Source organism: Schistocerca serialis, chromosome 1 (assembly GCF_023864345.2).
Source record: "Schistocerca serialis cubense isolate TAMUIC-IGC-003099 chromosome 1, iqSchSeri2.2, whole genome shotgun sequence".
Taxonomy (NCBI): Eukaryota; Metazoa; Arthropoda; class Insecta; order Orthoptera; family Acrididae; genus Schistocerca; species Schistocerca serialis.
This window is the reverse complement of record NC_064638.1, coordinates 76,112,893-76,130,339: the sequence shown is the minus strand read 5'-3', so window position 1 is coordinate 76,130,339 and position 17,447 is coordinate 76,112,893. Positions and strand designations below refer to the sequence as shown.

Genomic DNA, 17,447 nt, shown 5'->3' with positions numbered 1-17,447 from the left:
AGTCAAATGTTCTAGTGGTACTGGTGAAGTTCCTTTCAGCATCCTTTGGAATTTAGTATAATATCATATATTGCTAACCTACCTTACACCAAAACAAAACTCCCATCTGCAAAACAATTTTGTACACCTTCAGAAACAAAATTTCAGTGTTCGAAAGAATTAGAGACCTTCTATAATATTATGAGCAGAATCCAGTCTGAAATTTGGATTAGTCTATGTTGTTACATTAACTGTCCAAAGTTGACAGTCTGCATTGATGATTATGTTCACTAAAACTTTTGTTGTATAGTTATATAATAGACAGCATAAGGCCACACAAAAAAATCATGGCAGAAGGTGCTGCTGTAGTTATGCAATAATTGACAAATTTAATGTTGAATTTGTAAAATAAAAGAGGGGCACTGGCAGCTTGAAGGTTTCAGTCCAGCCATGGGGCATATGCAGAAATTCATTCAGAAAGAACACTGATTACAAACAGAAAGGATCTGAGTACATTCTGCATTCAGCACACAGATTGTATCTGCCGGAAAGTTTCATTAATGTTGAGTATTTTTATTCCTTTTGATGGTGGCCACCTTTGTTTGTTGTATAACAGTAACAACCAGTGGGAAAAATGCATATTGGAAACAGATGATTAAAAGGGGCTATCTGAACAGTGTTCAGAATAAGTGCAAATTGGGATACATAGTTCTGACGTGAATGTTTTAAAATGTTGATGTATTTGATATTAGATAAAAACCATCTGCATTCTGTAAGTCCAAGATTTGTTAATTACACGTTACTAAGTGGTACTTATTAATTGACCAGTGTGTGTTACCGGTCTGGTTTATAAGAACACTTGTATGTTCTCTTGTCAGTAATCAATTATACTTGGTAGAATCATGAAAAATATAATAAATGACTGTTATGTCTGGTATTTTGTTAGCATCCTATGGTGAAAAATACCAGTGAAAATGAGAAGTAATGCAGACCCATTCATCGCTCAAAAATGGCTGTAATTAAGAGTGCAAGTACTAATACAGTAATGAGTTAATTGAAATAGACAAACAGTAGTTTTTGAGGATAGGCTTTATGAACAAGTAAAAAAAAGAATGAAAAAGGTTGAATGAAGACACAGCAATTCAGTGCTGCCCTCTCATAAGTGTTGGAGGCTGTGTGATGGGTGAAACAGCATTGTTACATAAGTTACTTGTTGAGTTTTGATGTGATATATCTTGCAGGTAGTTAGGTTCATTTTCACTCAGTGCAAATTATACTGAAAATGTGGGGTTTCAAACTTAACTGAATACTTACCATAATAATAAACCTGTGTATCAAACACCTGTACAGATTTGCTGTGTGTTGTGCAAAAGCTCTCTCATTTCATGTATCTGAAGGTGTACTGCTTGCTTGTTGCTGAATATTGCTTATGTTATATCCTTCTATAGTTGTTGTTACCTTTGACTAACCACTTTTCTGTTACCAGTATGTGACATTTTTATTAATCACAGCATGTTTACTGGGAACACAGTTGTATTTTCACAGGTATGGGATAATATTTAATTAATACAAAACACAGAGAAAATTGCTGTATGTATTTTATGTAATTTTGATGTAATAATTATTATTTTTCTGTTTGCACAGATGTATCTCAGAATGCCTGTGTAGCCTATGCATGCTTGCTTAATACTTGAACAAATAAAACAATGGTTTGCATGTGTAGCTAACATACTGTGGTTCTTAAAGCTTCCTGTATTTTTCTAGTTCGGCAGCGGCCTGCAAAGGGTTATCTGAAAATAGTCATTGTTAAAGCAACATCACTAAAACCAAACAAAGCAGGTAATGACACTGTTAGGTTAAAACAATGCTATTTTTTATTTTAGAATCAGGTGGCTATACTTGTGAAGTGGACAAGATTTCATTATGGGCTGCTCACTTTGTTGCTAAGGGTAAACTGAAGTATTTAGTGGGCTAAGCAAAACTATTCAGATTAAATAAATTGCATTTATTTGTGTTATTTTATAATCTGGTTTTTGTGATCTTGCAACAAATGTGCTAAAATAAACAGCAAAATATGGACACAAAATGAATGTCAGCTTTGGAAGCAAGTATTAGGGATTCTATGACTGGAGAGTCAAAGTGGTGAAACCTGAAGTTTCACTTTTTCTGCAGAAATCCATTAAATATCCACCATGTCCATAAGAACATACAAAATATTTATTAAGGGTTAATAATTAAGTTCTCACATATTGGGATCTTGCTACAGTGATTTCACTCTGAGTGTTTTTATTTTGAGACAGTGAAAGAAAGAGCATTAAAAATCTGCATTTCATCATGACCAATTAATTTTATTGCAATGCATAATGATGGAAATTCATTGGATAACATACAGTGAACACTGTCCAATTGGAACAGAATTTGCAACATAAAATGTGGCTCTACAAAAGGCACAAAGATTAAAGTCTAATGACTGCAGAACACAGTACATGTGACTGGTCACATGAAATGAAATGTCATGTGACTAGGGCCTCCCGTCGAGTAGACCGTTCACCTAGTGCAAGTCTTTCGATTTGACACCACTTCGGTGACTTGCGTGTTGATGGGGATGAAATGATGATGATTAGGACAACACAACACCCAGTCCATGAGTGGAGAAAATCTTCGACCCAGCCAGTAATCGAACCCGGGTCCTTAGGATTGACATTCTGTCATGCTGGCCACTCAGCTACCGGGGGCAGACACTGGTCACATGACTGAGTGTGTGTGGCATGCAACAAAGCTTCTTATTTATGAACTGTTTACATGAAGGCAAAGAGGGTGGCAATGGGAAGAGAATTCAGGTAGAGAAGGGTAAAAGGCTATGCAGGTGCACTGCTGGGATAAAATATGTGTGTAGGGCTGGAGCAGGATTATGGAAGGGGATAGACAGGCAGAAGATAGGGACTAGACAAGGTTTGAGGCTAGGAAAGAGTGTTACAGGAATGAAGAACATGTTACAAGAAAATTTGCCATCTGCACAATTCAAAAAAGTTGAAGTTTGTGGGAAGAGTCTAGACAGCACAGGCTGTGAAGTGATCATTGAAGTCAAGCACATCACGTTGGATGGCATATTCGGCAGCTAGATGGACCAGCTCTCCTTCCCACAGTTTGGTAGTAACCATTCATGCAGACAGACAGCATGTTGGAAGTCTTACAGCTAAGTTCATAGATCACATGGCTGCTTTCATTGGTGGCCCTGCCTTTGATATGGTAGCAGGCGTCTGTGACAGGACTGGAGTCTGTGGCAGTAGGAAGATGTGTGGGACATGATTTTCATCTAGGTCTATTGCAGGGATATGAGCTATGGGGCAAGGGGTTGGGAGCAAGGTTGGAGTAGGGACAGACAAAGATATTGCGTTAATTGAGTGGTACTGAGTCACAAGGAAGTGTTTCTTTGTGGGTGGACAGTGGATATGTGGGAGATCTGTTTCTGGATAAATTGTGTGTGTATGTGGGGGTAGGGGGGGGGGGGGGAATTTTGATCTGTGGAGGCATCAGCAAGAACTTTGGCGTGTTTGGAGAGGGACTGCTCATCATTACAGATGTACGAGGGCAGTTCAATAAGTAATGCAACACATTTTTTTTCTCGGCCAATTTTGGTTGAAAAAACCGGAAATTTCTTGTGGAATATTTTCAAACATTCCCGCTTCATCTCGTATAGTTTCACTGACTTCCAACAGGTGGCAGCGCTGTACGGAGCTGTTAAAATGGCGTCTGTAACGGATGTGCGTTGCAAACAACGGGCAGTGATCGAGTTTCTTTTGGCGGAAAACCAGGGCATCTCAGATATTCACAGGCGCTTGCAGAATGTCTACGGTGATCTGGCAGTGGACAAAAGCACGGTGAGTCGTTGGGCAAAGCGTGTGTCATCATCGCCGCAAGGTCAAGCAAGACTGTCTGATCTCCCGCGTGCGGGCCGGCCATGCACAGCTGTGACTCCTGCAATGGCGGAGCGTGCGAACACACTCGTTCGAGATGATCGACGGATCACCATCAAACAACTCAGTGCTCAACTTGACATCTCTGTTGGTAGTGCTGTCACAATTGTACACCAGTTGGGATATTCAAAGGTTTGTTCCCGCTGGGTCCCTCGTTGTCTAACCGAACACCATAAAGAGCAAAGGAGAACCATCTGTGCGGAATTGCTTGCTCGTCATGTGGCTGAGGGTAACAATTTCTTGTCAAAGATTGTTACAGGCGATGAAACATGGGTTCATCACTTCGAACCTGAAACAAAACGGCAATCAATGGAGTGGCGCCACACCCACTCCCCTACCAAGAAAAAGTTTAAAGCCATACCCTCAGCCGGTAAAGTCATGGTTACAGTCTTCTGGGACGCTGAAGGGGTTATTCTGTTCGATGTCCTTCCCCATGGTCAAACGATCAACTCTGAAGTGTATTGTGCTACTCTTCAGAAAATGAAGAAACGACTTCAGCGTGTTCGTAGGCACAAAAATCTGAACGAACTTCTCCTTCTTCATGACAACGCAAGACTTCACACAAGTCTTCGCACCCGAGAGGAGCTCACAAAACTTCAGTGGACTGTTCTTCCTCATGCACCCTACAGCCCCGATCTCGCACCGTCGGATTTCCATATGTTTGGCCCAATGAAGGACGCAATCCGTGGAAGGCACTACGCGGATGATGAAGAAGTTATTGATGCAGTACGACGTTGGCTCCGACATCGACCAGTGGAATGGTACCGTGCAGGCATACAGGCCCTCATTTCAAGGTGGCGTAAGGCCGTAGCATTGAATGGAGATTACGTTGAAAAATAGTGTTGTGTAGCTAAAAGATTGGGGAATAACCTGGGGTATTTCAATGCTGAATAAAACAACCCCTGTTTCAGAAAAAAAATGTGTTGCATTACTTATTGAACTGCCCTCGTACCACCCACAGGTAACTGAACTGTATGGAAGGGACATCTTTGTGTGGAATGGATGGCAACTGTCAAAGTTGAGGTATTGTGTTGGTTGGTAGGTTTGATGTGGACAGAGCTACTGATATAACTATTCTTGAGGTAGAGATGAAATCAGGGAAGGTGGCTGTGTAGGGCTGGTGAGGATGACGTGAAGTGAATGGGGTGGAAGATTTTGGAGAAAGTTAGTCAATTGCTATCCCACCCTTGCTCCAAACTCCTTGCCCCATGGCTCATATCCCTGCAGTAGACCTAGATAAAAGACCTGTTCCATACATCTTCCTGCTACTACCAACAACAGTTCTGTCGCAATCTCCTACCAGTACGAGCAGCCATGTGGGCTACCAACTTATCTGCAATCGCTGTGGCACACTTTATTTGGGCAAGACCAGTCTTCATGAATCACCATAGCCAAACTATGGCCAAGAGGCAGCTGGACCAACCAGTTGCTGAGCATGCCACCCAACACAATATGCTTGATTTCAGTGACTGCTTACTGAGCGAGGTGGCACAGTGTTTAGCACACTGGTCTCACATTTGGGATGATGATGGTTCAAATCCACATCAGGCCATCCTGATTTAGGTTTTCCATGATTTCCCTAAATCACTTCAGGCAAACACTGGGATCGTTTCTTCCCCTATCCGATGGGACCGATGACCTCATTGTTTGGTCCCTTCCCACCAAATCAACTAGCCAGCCAACCAATGACTGCTTCATAATCTGTGCCATGTGAATCCTTCCAACCAACAACAGCTTTACTGAACTGTGCAGATGGGAACTTACTCTGCAACATTTTCTTTGTTCCCATGACCTCCCCCCCCCCCCCCCCTTTCCCATTCCCAACCTTCACTAGACCCTTTCTCCACCTGCATCCCCTTCCCCACTCTCACTCAAACCCCATGTACACCTTCTATCCCTCGAGCACAGCTGAATGGTCCTTTCACCCTCTCTACTTCTCTTTTCTGCCTTTTGCCTTCCTCCCTCCTTCCCTGCCTCTGCCCAGTGCAGCCTTCTCATGGTGCAACTAGCAGCCCACTATCCTGCCCCACCATATCGCTCCACCTCCCAAGGGCAGCACTGGCATAATCCTCCACCTCTACCACACTATCCCTCCTCCTCCCCACCCCACCTCTCTTCTTTAATCCCACTAGCCACCCCAGATTAGATTGCTGCTCACCTCGGATGCTGTAACAGTTGTGCTTAGTGGTGTCTTCCTACTTCTGATGAAGGACTTGGTCTGATAGCTCCAACTATCTAGCAGTCTTTCTATGTTTTCATTGTGCCTGTCTGACACTGAATATGCTCTCTATGTGGTACATAGCAATCTACCCTTTCCATATTGTTTTTATTCCATACTGGATTTTCTAGTGTTTTACTATGCAATTAAATGACTTTGAGTAGGGCAAGTAATGGATCTGAGGGAAGCTATCAGGTCATTCTGTAGAACTGCAGTTATATTGGTCATGTGTCATTAATACATTGTTTGTGGATCTGCTGGGTGACAGAAGAGGACCCATAGCATAGATGCTCTGCTTGTGCTAGCTACATGGCTAACTAGGAAAAAAGTGAGGATTACTCTTAGCAGTAGGACAAAGAGGCATTAAAAAAATCAAAGCCATTTGTCCCACATATAATAAACAAACACTTGCTGGACGTGGTTGTTTCTTGTGTACCATACACATTTACTCTAGGCAAAAATACATTGGTGACATCATCTTCAGTAGTGTCAGATGAGAGTACATTGGAAAAGGGAATTGGGGATGGGTGCTGCATGATTTTCAGTGATGAAATTGATGTATGTCTACCAGCACACACACTCATGTCAGTAGAAGTACTGCTGGTCGATCATCGCCACTATACATAAAGGTGACAATGACAAGTGGTGTTTACACCTTTGACATTATCCCTTCAATCGTCTGACTGTATTTATGGCAATGGATGCCCTGTTTGAGTGTAAATTTAATTTAGGGGCAAAGATAAACAACTTTCCAAACAGTAGAGGCATTGAGTTGTAATCAGGCACATAAACAAGATTGGAAACGTGCTAACATTTGATTAATCCGAAAAAGGATTGAGGCCCAGTTCCTCATTGGAAGACTGTTCATCATTACATTGAGAGGCAACAAAATGTATTCCACTCATTGTAAGAATCCACATTCAACAACCAGTGATGTGCAGAATACTAATGAGTAGTTCCTGATATGCAGTATGTTGCTTTTGCAAACCATTTCCCATATATACCAAAAATATCTTACTATGTATAGAATCTGAACATATCAACAAACAATTACATAACAAAATTAAACATCAGGATGGAGTAGTGACAATATTATGAAAAGGAAAGATTGCACTACTCACCATATAGTGGAGACATTGAGTTGCAGACAGATACAACAAAAAGACTCTTAAACATGTAAGCTTTTGGCCAAAAGGCCTTCTTCTGAAATAGAAAACATCCACACAAACGCAGCTCACAAACGCATGACCACTGTCTCTTATCCCAGCAGCCAGAGACAGTGGTCGTGTGTGTGTGAGCTGCGTTTGCATGAATGTGTATATGTTGTCTATTTTAGAAGGAGGTCTTCTTACCAAAAGCTTGTATGTTTAGTAGTCTTTTTGTTAAGCCTGTCTGCGACTCAGCATCTCTGCTATATGGTGCATAACAAAATTAGTTGCTTGTGTTGCCTTTCAGAGTGGTATACCATATTGTACCATATTTATAGCATAAAGCTAAATTCTTACTGTATGTACCTCAATGAATTTACATCAGTGTGCATTGGTGAGTTAATATGGAGTCATTTAAAATAGGATGTACATGCTAAAGATCTTTGGAGCCAAAACTGTGTACACACTTGTACAGTCAAATTGGGGCAATAGGGTGGTGACAGATGTATGTGCAAATGTACTGCAGTAGTTTACTATGTAGAGACAGATGTTAATATGACAATGGCATACATGCTAGCAACTTATTTTGTGTTACTATGACAAAATGTTAATGCACGGTACAAGTTTTTCACCAGTAAGTCAAAATTTGTTATAGTTTATGACATACAGTGTCAAAATAAAACCTGTAAATCATCAGGTGGTTGTATTCATATTATGATTATGTGAATATGCTGTAATCATTTACTTGTTTTCATTTAACTGTGTTTTTCTGCTCTCTGTTTGCTTTTATTAACAACACTAAATCAGCTTTTACCTTTTTGTAATATGCATGCAGCTACAGTGAATTTATATGCTGATTAGCAAGTCAGGACTGCAGAAACTAGTAGAAAGAAGTAGATATTGTTTGTAAACTGCATTTATTCCTCAGCAAGTCTTTTTTTCCCTCAATTTTTAATAGCATTCAGAATATATTATATGTATACTTCTAATGCCTCACAAAACTTTTTTCTATCACACATCCATGCACGTACAGCATGTATGGTCTGTAATTTTAGGTAATTAGTATAGGTGGAAATAAGGGCAAGGTATAACACCAATTACATCCCCAACCTTCATTGTAGATGAGAAAGCATATTTCTGCATGACACAGAAACTTAAAATTTGCAGTGATGGAGTCTTTGCTTTCCTAAGGTCTTCATGTGCAAGTGATCAGTACTCTGTAAATGATTTAATATAATGGATGGGAATGTTTATGCAGAATTTTATTTTGGTCAGTTATGCTGTCATAAATATCAGTCCAGTGATTGTTTTAATATAACTCCCCACCTTAGTCCCTCCATATCTGCATAACTTCAGTGATCTACATCCTTTTTACCAGCTTATTGTATTCAAACTAGGGTCTCTCTCCACAGTTATTCCTCCCTACACTATTCCCTCCTCCCTCCTGCATTCTCAACTTTACTTCTGCTCTATACCTCAAAACATATCATATCAACCTGCCTCTTATTTTTTATTTATACATAGTTATCTGTTAATTAGGTGATCCCAATTTTTGAGACGAAGAAATAGATACTAACACTTCTGCAAACACAAGATCAAGAGTATTAATTTGGTACTAATAATTTTTCTTCATGGCATGCATAGTATTATTTTCTGCCAAAGCATTGCTCCATTGCAACATATTAGACTACCGTTTCTATTTCATATGAAAAACATTAAAGTTTTCTAAATTTATCATTTTAAAGAATTTTACCGTACATGTATTTTATTCAACAACACTTTTTTTTTAATTGCATTTGTAAATGATTATACACTACTTCTTAAAAGTCCTCTTTAATGAGCTTGCTGAGTACAGCCAGTGATTCTACTTCAGTCTCTGGCCTTATAGCTTAAGTTTTGTTGCAAAGAGCATGAAACACTTCCACACAGCCAAAGTGGGCAAGTATTAGAGGCGGAAAAATGTCAACAGTACTGTTCTTCTTGAAAGCTACTGTGCCTTTATATATATGAAGGCTTTACTGATATGAATATTGCTCTGTTTCAAAATCATACACTGCTCCTAATAAGGTGTCACCGTGATTGAAACACTGGACTCCTGTCAAGCAAGTAACTTCAGTTGTGTCCCAGGGAAGTGTATTAGGGCCATTGCTCCTCATGTTGTACATTAATGACCTTGCAGACAATGTTAACAGTAACCTCAGACTTTTCACAGATGTGGTCATATACTGTCCAGATTATAGCTTTCAGGATGTCATGTGAGAAAAGCAAGAGCTAGTTTCACGTGATCAGTGTTATTGGAATCTGACCTGGTTGGCTTGGTCATGCTGTTTGGGAAACTTCATTATATTTGAGCTCAGAATATAAGGGGCGTTCAAAAAGAAACGAGCCGGAGTTTGGAATGTGCTGACCAGTGACAGGACGGTAATATTGTGGCATGTGTAACAAGGTGTGGTTCCGACCAGAGCGTGGAAGTTCACAGCCCATCACTAGAGGGCACACGTGCACGTCACATGACTACGTAGAGCTAGCAGCAGCATGCATCAATTGTCCAATGCTGCCACTGCCAGTCACATTGCAAACAGTGACATGGAGGCATCAAAATATGAGCAAAGAGGTGTTGTTTGTTTTCTGACAGCGACAAATGTCACAAGTGTACGGCGAACACTGAATGACCCTTTCAAGGGTCAAGGCGTGGCACAAGTGCTTCAGGGGAGGACGAGTGTCGTTAGCCGATGATGTATGGTCTGGAGCACCACAGTACATGACTGATGTCATCGTCCAGCTGGTGGCTGCACTCATTACACAGGACCAGCAAGTGACAGTGAAAGCCATAGCTGCCGTAGTTGGATTGAGCATTGGAAGTGTTCAAACCATCATGAAGGAATGACTGAACATGTGCAAAGTGTGTGCCCAATGGGTGCCCCACAGTCTTCAATCACACCAGAAAGCATGTCGAATGGTCTGCTGTCTTGTTCATCTGTAGCACTATGCTCAGGAAGGGAATGTGTTTCTGGCACTAGTGGCAGCTGGAAATGAGTCGTGGTGTCATCACTTCAAACCAGAATAAGAACAACAAAGTCTCCAGTGGAAGCATCCAGGGTCACCACCACCAAAACAAGCCAAGGCCATCCACACAAGTGCAGGACCAAGATGGGCCCCTTCTTACTCACTTCCTGCAGCACGGAATAACAGTGAATGCCCAGCATTACTCGCAAACCATGACCTTCTTTCACCAAGCGATCAAATCAGAACAACCAGGCAATCTCACCCAAGAGGTTATTCTGCTCCACGACAATGCAAAGCCTCATACAGCGAACACAGTCGTGGCAATCCTGCAGAAATTCAAATGGGAGGTTCTCTGCCACCCTCCATACAGTTCGGACCTCTCTGCCTGTGTTTACGCCATTTTTGGTCCCCTTAAAAATTCTCTGAGCAGCAAACTATTCACCTTGGATGAGGACATCCAGCTGTACATACGGAACTGGTTAACATCTCAGCCCTGGGAATTTTATGAGACAGCCATTCACCACCTTGTGTCACTGTGGGACAAGGGTCTCAACAGCCAAGGTCAATACTTCTCACATACAGGTATTGGTTTCTGTAATTATGCCTCTGGCTCGTTTCTTTTTGAATCCCCCTTATATATTCCAAGATTCCATAACAAACGGATGTCTATGATACTGGCTTGTAGTTTTGTGGATTACTTCTATTACACTTCTTGCATATGGGTGTGACCTATGCTTTCTTTCAACCAGTGTGCACAGTTTTTTTGTTCAGAGGATCTGCAGTGCATTCTGGTTAAAAGAGAAGCTAACTCAGCCACAAATCTGGTATAGAATCTGATAGGTTTTTCATCAAGATATGGTGCTTTGCTCAGTTCTTTTGATTTCAACTGTTTGATACCACTGAGCTAATATCTATTTCACTCATCTCTGCAGTGTTAAATTAGGGCAGTACTCCTGGATTTTCTTTGTAAAGGAGAATCTGAAAATAGAGTTCAACTTTTCTGCTTATTGCTTTACTAGCCACAGTTTTAGTCCCTGTCTCATCCACGAATGTCTGGAATCTAACTTTTGGTGACACTAACAGCCTTTCCTGTTTTTTGCAGTTTTTGCTGCAGTATCCACAGGATAGAAAAACAAATTTATACAGAAATCTCATTCTCTCCCACTTATCACGACAAATTCACATTATAAAGTAAGTGCAACATCTGCAAACATCTCACAAAAAGAGCTTCAGCCCATTGAATTACTGAGCCCTTACAAATATTCAAGGAGTCACTTAAGATTAGTTTGTAATAGGTTAGTGTGTACCAGACACCTCTGGGAACTCTTGGGTAACATTTCACACAAAGGTTTATCATCAAGGATCAGAAATTTTTATTATTAAAACAGCTGACATTGAAAAGTTCATAATGCACAGTTGTGTGTGACAGAATAAAATTCTCAATGCAACATAATCTGAAATTTAGTACAACTTGATTACATAATTTCATGTATAAATATTCGAAGTTTTCCATTGTGGAGACAAATTGAATACTGTGTAACAATGTATAACAAAAAATAATATGCTGAAGCAAATTTTTGTTTTCCAGAATGGCCTTACTTTTCCCTAGTTTAAAACAGTTTCTCATGAGCCACCTGATTCAGCTTTGCCCAGACACAATATGCAAGTTCAAATAATTCTCAAACACATTGATAACAAGTATACTATATTCTTTCAGCCATATTAGGAAGATTATTATATTTGTTCTCACAATTTTAGGTAAGTGTGAAGCATTCTGTGAAGTCAGCATGGGCTCACAAGAACATCGCACACCTGTAGTAGCGTCAACAACAAATCCTCGTTGGAATGCTTCAATGCAATTCCTGGTAAAGGACCTAAAAGAGGATGTCCTTTGTATTACAGTATTTGATCGTGGTCATTTCTGTCCCAATGGTAAGTGATATTTTCAAAACCTGTTAAGTACATCATATTTAAAAATAAGGAAACCTTATATTAATGACTATTTTTTCTTGTGCATTTCTCACAGAATTCCTGGGAAGAACTGAGGTGCGAGTTGCAGATATATTACAGGAAACCCAGTATTCACGTGGGCCAATTTCAAAGAATTTAAAACTTCATGAAGTTGACTCAGGGAGTGTTCTACTTAAATTAGATTTATTTCTTTTTAATAGAATTACATAGATTATATTAGTGCCCCTTTGTCCAAAGGCACTGCTTTAAATTGTCTGTAGTACAAATTAAACATGTTTAATTCTGTTAAAAATTAAAATATTTTAACTGAAGATTATTTATGAACATTTCTATTCAGTGTCTTTTCTAACAGTCATGTACTGCCACTGTAAATATACAACATGACTACATTTATGCACGACTCTTCTACATGTAACTTCTTTCAGTTTTTGAAATTTTTTTAAATGTTAGTGTAATTATTATTATTAGTAGTAGTAGTAACAATAGTAGTAATAGTAGTAGTAGTAGTAGTAGTAGTAGTAGTATTTTATTTTCAATCATCCAGTACATTCCTTTGTATATTATCACAACCATGTTTGTACAGTATCTTATTATAGAAAGCAGCTTCACATAAAGGCTGATATCTGTACTGAATATTTTTATTTCTACAATATTGACTGATTTGGATTATGTAGTTTTTTGATACCAATAATTTGTAAATGCAGGAAGTAAGTTTATTCCCAACTTACCATCTACAGTCATTCAAACACCTGAGATGAAGATTTGTATTTTCTGTGTGTAACTATTTTTGTTACTGTAATTCTATGATACACTTTTAATTATGGCTCTCATTGTTGTTCATCTGCTAGTACTGAAAACTGTGGTGCTAAAATTGAATATATATAATATAATATAATTTACTGTGGTGAATCTAGTCCTGAGAAGAAATTACCAGGAATTGGTGGATGAACAGTTAAAAGAGCGGAAGAGTAACTATGGAAGCAATTTGGAACTTTGTTTGGCAATAATCATTTCATTTCCCAGGCCATGAGTGCATTTTGATGAGTCATTTTTAAACCTTCACTTAAGAACTCTAATCAAGAAAGTGAATCCACATTGAATGTTTTGTCTTGAATGTGTAATCTAAATGAAAAACTCAGTCAATTAAAATGGATGCATAGCTTCAAATGTGTGCAAGAGAATGCAGTGCTTCATATCATAGGTACGGGCAAATATACAAACTCCAGAGGAAATTAAATAAATTTTGTATGTAATGAATATGTTTCATTGCCATTATTTCTGTTTATTGATACAGCATTTTTCTTTTGATAGCATCTCTGACTGCTCAGATGTAACCAAAACTTGCAAATTCCAACACTTTCAGTCAAAACATACATGTCAGCTGCTTTAACATCAATTAGGACATGCGTACATATTACCAGAATTATGTTACATTGTTACAGTGATTCAGAGATTTTTCTGTTTCTTAAGGAAAAAATATGCACATGTGTGCCCTAACTGACTTGAAACAAGTTTCCATTACTTTAGGGAGGAGGTAAGTGGCATACATAGTATGACAGAATATTAATTTCATGTACACTGCTGGCCATCAAAACTGCTACACCAAGAAGAAATGCAGATGATAAACAGGTATTCATTGGACAAATATACGAGGGCGGTTCAGAAAGTAACCTCCGATTGGTCACAGTGCGGGTTGTGGGGGGAGTAGCGACGCCATCTGTGCGTTCACGCACTCAACAGGTCAGTCGGCATCAAGCCGTGGTCGAGTGAACGTCGTACCTGTGCTAGTTTAGTTTTTGTGGCAGTTTGAAATGTGTGCTGCAATAGAAAACCCCGCCAAATGTGAAGTGCGTGCTGTCATAAGGTTTTTTACAGCCAAAGGATATTCTGCAGCAGCTATTCATCGTGAGCTTTGTGCCGTGTACGGACCAAGAGTTATGAGTGAAGGAGTTGTCCGTGAATGGGTACGTTTATTTAAAAATGGACGAGAAAACGTTCATGATGAAGAGAGGAGTGGTAGACCATCATTGGTGACTGATGAACTCGTTCAGACAGTTGATGCAAAAGTTCGTGAAAATCGACGTTTCTCAATGTCGGAGTTGTCTTCTGGTTTTCCACAGATTTTTAAGACTCTCTTGTACGAGATAGTGACAGCAAGATTGGGTTACCGTACGTTCTGTGCACGATGGGTGCCCAAAATTCTTACCGACCACCACAAAACTCAAAGAATGGCCTCTGCATTAGACTTTCTGTCACGTTATGAGGACGAAGGAGAACCATTGTTAAACAGAATCATGACCGCTGACGAAACCTGGATTAAGTACGTGAACCCTGAGACAAAAGAACAATCAAAGATGTGGGCACATTCAAATTCGCCTACCAAACCAAGAAAAGCCTCGCAAGATTTTTCTGCCAGAAAACTGATGGCAACGGTGTTTTGGGATGCCAAAGGGGTGTTGTTGGTTGAATTCATGGAACGTGGTACGACCATTAATCAAGACGTGTACTGTGAAACAATAAAAAACTTACGACGGGCTATACAGAACAAACGCCGTGGTATGCTGACTTCCGGTATCGTTTTTTTGCACGATAACGCCCGTCCTCACTCTGCTCGCAGAACAACGGCCCTTCTTGAGTCCTTCAAGTGGGACGTTATTAACCATCCACCTTACAGCCCAGACCTGGCGCCAAGTGATTATCACCTCTTCATGCATTTGAAGAAATGGCTCGGGTCACAGCGGTTTGATGACGACGAAGAGCTGGCTCCAGGCACAAGCGGGTGATTTTTATGCAGAAGGAATTTCAAAGCTTGTGAAGAGATACGATAAGTGCCTCAATCGCTATGGAGACTATGTAGAAAAATAGTGCAAAGATGTAGTTGTAAGATGTATATATTAAAATATTTTTATTTAACTTGGTGTATTTTTTTAAATCAACCGGAGGTTACTTTCTGAACGGCCCTCGTATTATACTAGAACTGATATGTGATTACATTTTCACGCAATTTGGGTGCATAGATCCTGAGAAATCAGTACTCAGAACAACCACCTCTGGCCATAATAACGGCCTTGATATGCCTGGGCATTGAGTCAAACAGAGCTTGGATGGCGTGTACAGGTACAGCTGCCCATTCAGCTTCAACACGATACCACAATTCATCAAGAGTAGTGACTGGTGTATTGTGACGAGCCAGTTGCTGGGCCACCATTGACCAGATGTTTTCAATTGGTAAGAGATCTGAAGAATGTGCTGGACAGGGCAGCAGTCGAACATTTTCTGTATCCAGCAAGGCCTGTATAGGTCCTTCAACATGCAGTCGTGCATTATCCTGCTGAAATATAGGGTTTCGCAGGGATCAAATGAAGGGTAGAGCCATGGGTTGTAACACATTTGAAATGTAACGTCCACTGTTCAAACTGCCGTCAATGCGAACGAGAGGTGACCGAGACGTGTAACCAATGGCACCCCATACCATCACAACAGGTGATACGCCAGTATGGCGATGACGAATACATGCTTCCAATGTGTGTTCACCACGATGTCACCAAACACGGATGCGATCATCATGATGCTGTAAACAGAACCTGGATTCATCAAAAAAATGACGTTTTGCCATTCGTGCACCCAGGTTCGTCATTGAGTACACCATCGCAGGTGCTCCTGTCTGTGATGCAGCGTCAAGGGTAACCGCAGCCATGGTCTCTGAGCTGATAGTACATGCTGCTGCAAACATCATTGAACTGTTCGTGCAGATGGTTGTTGTCTTGCAAACGTCCCCATCTGTTGACTCAGGGATCAAGACGTAGCTGCACGATCCGTTACAGCGATGCGGATAAGATGCCTGTCATCTCGACTGCTAGTGATACGAGGCTGTTGGGATCCAGCACGGCGTTCCGTATTACCCTCCTGAACCCACTGATTCCATAGTCTGCTAACAGTCATTGGATCTCAATCAACACAAGCAGCAATGTCGCGATACGATAAACCGCAATCGCGATAGGCTACAATCCGACCTTTATCAAAGTCGGAAACATGACTGTACACATTTCTCCTCCTTACACGAGGCATCACAACGATGTTTCACCAGGCAATGCCGGTCAACTGCTGTTTGTGTATGAGAAATCGTTTGGAAACTTTCCTCATGTCAGCACGTTGTAGGTGTCGCCACCGGTGCCAACCTCGTGTGAATGCTATGAAAAGTTAACCATTTGCATATCACAGCATCTTCTTCCTGTCAGTTAAATTTCACGTCTGTAGCACGTCATCTTCATGGTGTTGCAATTTTAATCGCCAGTAGTGTAACATAAAGGAGACATTAACAATTCTGGGTCATTAACATGAAGTCCGACTGTCATATGCAGTGACAGCTGCTGTGTAAAAGCACATGAACACACTAACTTTTGACACCTTACAATTTTTTTGTCAGTTTTCTTTGAATGCTGTTAATCGTAATGTAGATGCCATAATCTGCATTACATGGCACTAAATGTACTGTGATATGCTACTTTGTAAAACTTGGCATCAGGGTTGTGAGCACACCTTCAGTTGTGCAAGTTTTAAGGAGCTTTTGCGCATTTGCAACTGGCATGGCTTAAATGTGTTACAGGCCAAATACATACAGATTTGATAAAAAATGTGCACAGTTCATGGCATGCACAGCTAGCCCTTACCACTTAACAAGTTTCACCAGGTGAGGCACACTGCAGCAGACTTTTATCCTCATTCACTTGGCATAAATCCTGCTAGACAGTAGCACATCCCCGAGGACATATTCTATGTTGGCATAAAAGCACTGCATAGTCTGCTGAAGGGCACAGCCACAAAGGATTGATGATTGGGGTGGGTGGGTGGGGGCAGGAGGGGGGGGGGGGGGGAGGGGTATGGTGACTCCATTGCTACAGCTTGGTCTCAGCCTTTTTGGAGTTTCCACATGGACCATTCTTCAGTGAAAACAGCTCTGAAAGTGTCATGCTGTGGTGTTCAGAGCTCATCTTCCACACAGATAGTTGGCAACAAGTCTGCTGGACAGTTTTTCCTAGATGTCAATAATGAAGGAGGAGGATGGTGACCATATAACGAGTGTTCGTGGACGTAGATACCTTATGCCTTCCTCAGCATGCAGCTATCAACACTAAGTAATAGGATTTA

The 17,447-nt window shown here is 40.6% G+C and overlaps 1 protein-coding gene across 6 annotated transcripts in view; it reads left to right on the top strand.

Annotated features, from left to right (window-relative positions):
• Positions 1 to 12,733, top strand: part of LOC126461919 (intersectin-1) — a 310,794-nt gene extending 298,061 nt beyond the window's left edge. For 4 of the 6 annotated variants that reach the window (XM_050096034.1, XM_050096037.1, XM_050096036.1 and 1 more), the window contains 2 exons: positions 12,087 to 12,260; positions 12,355 to 12,733. In XM_050096034.1, the coding sequence (XP_049951991.1) occupies positions 12,087 to 12,260; positions 12,355 to 12,509 (329 nt within the window). In that variant the 3' untranslated portion in view covers positions 12,510 to 12,733. The remainder of the gene's footprint in view (positions 1 to 12,086; positions 12,261 to 12,354) is intronic. The other 2 variants (XM_050096038.1, XM_050096035.1) reach the window with 1 other exon arrangement.
• Positions 12,734 to 17,447: the final 4,714 nt, after the last annotated feature.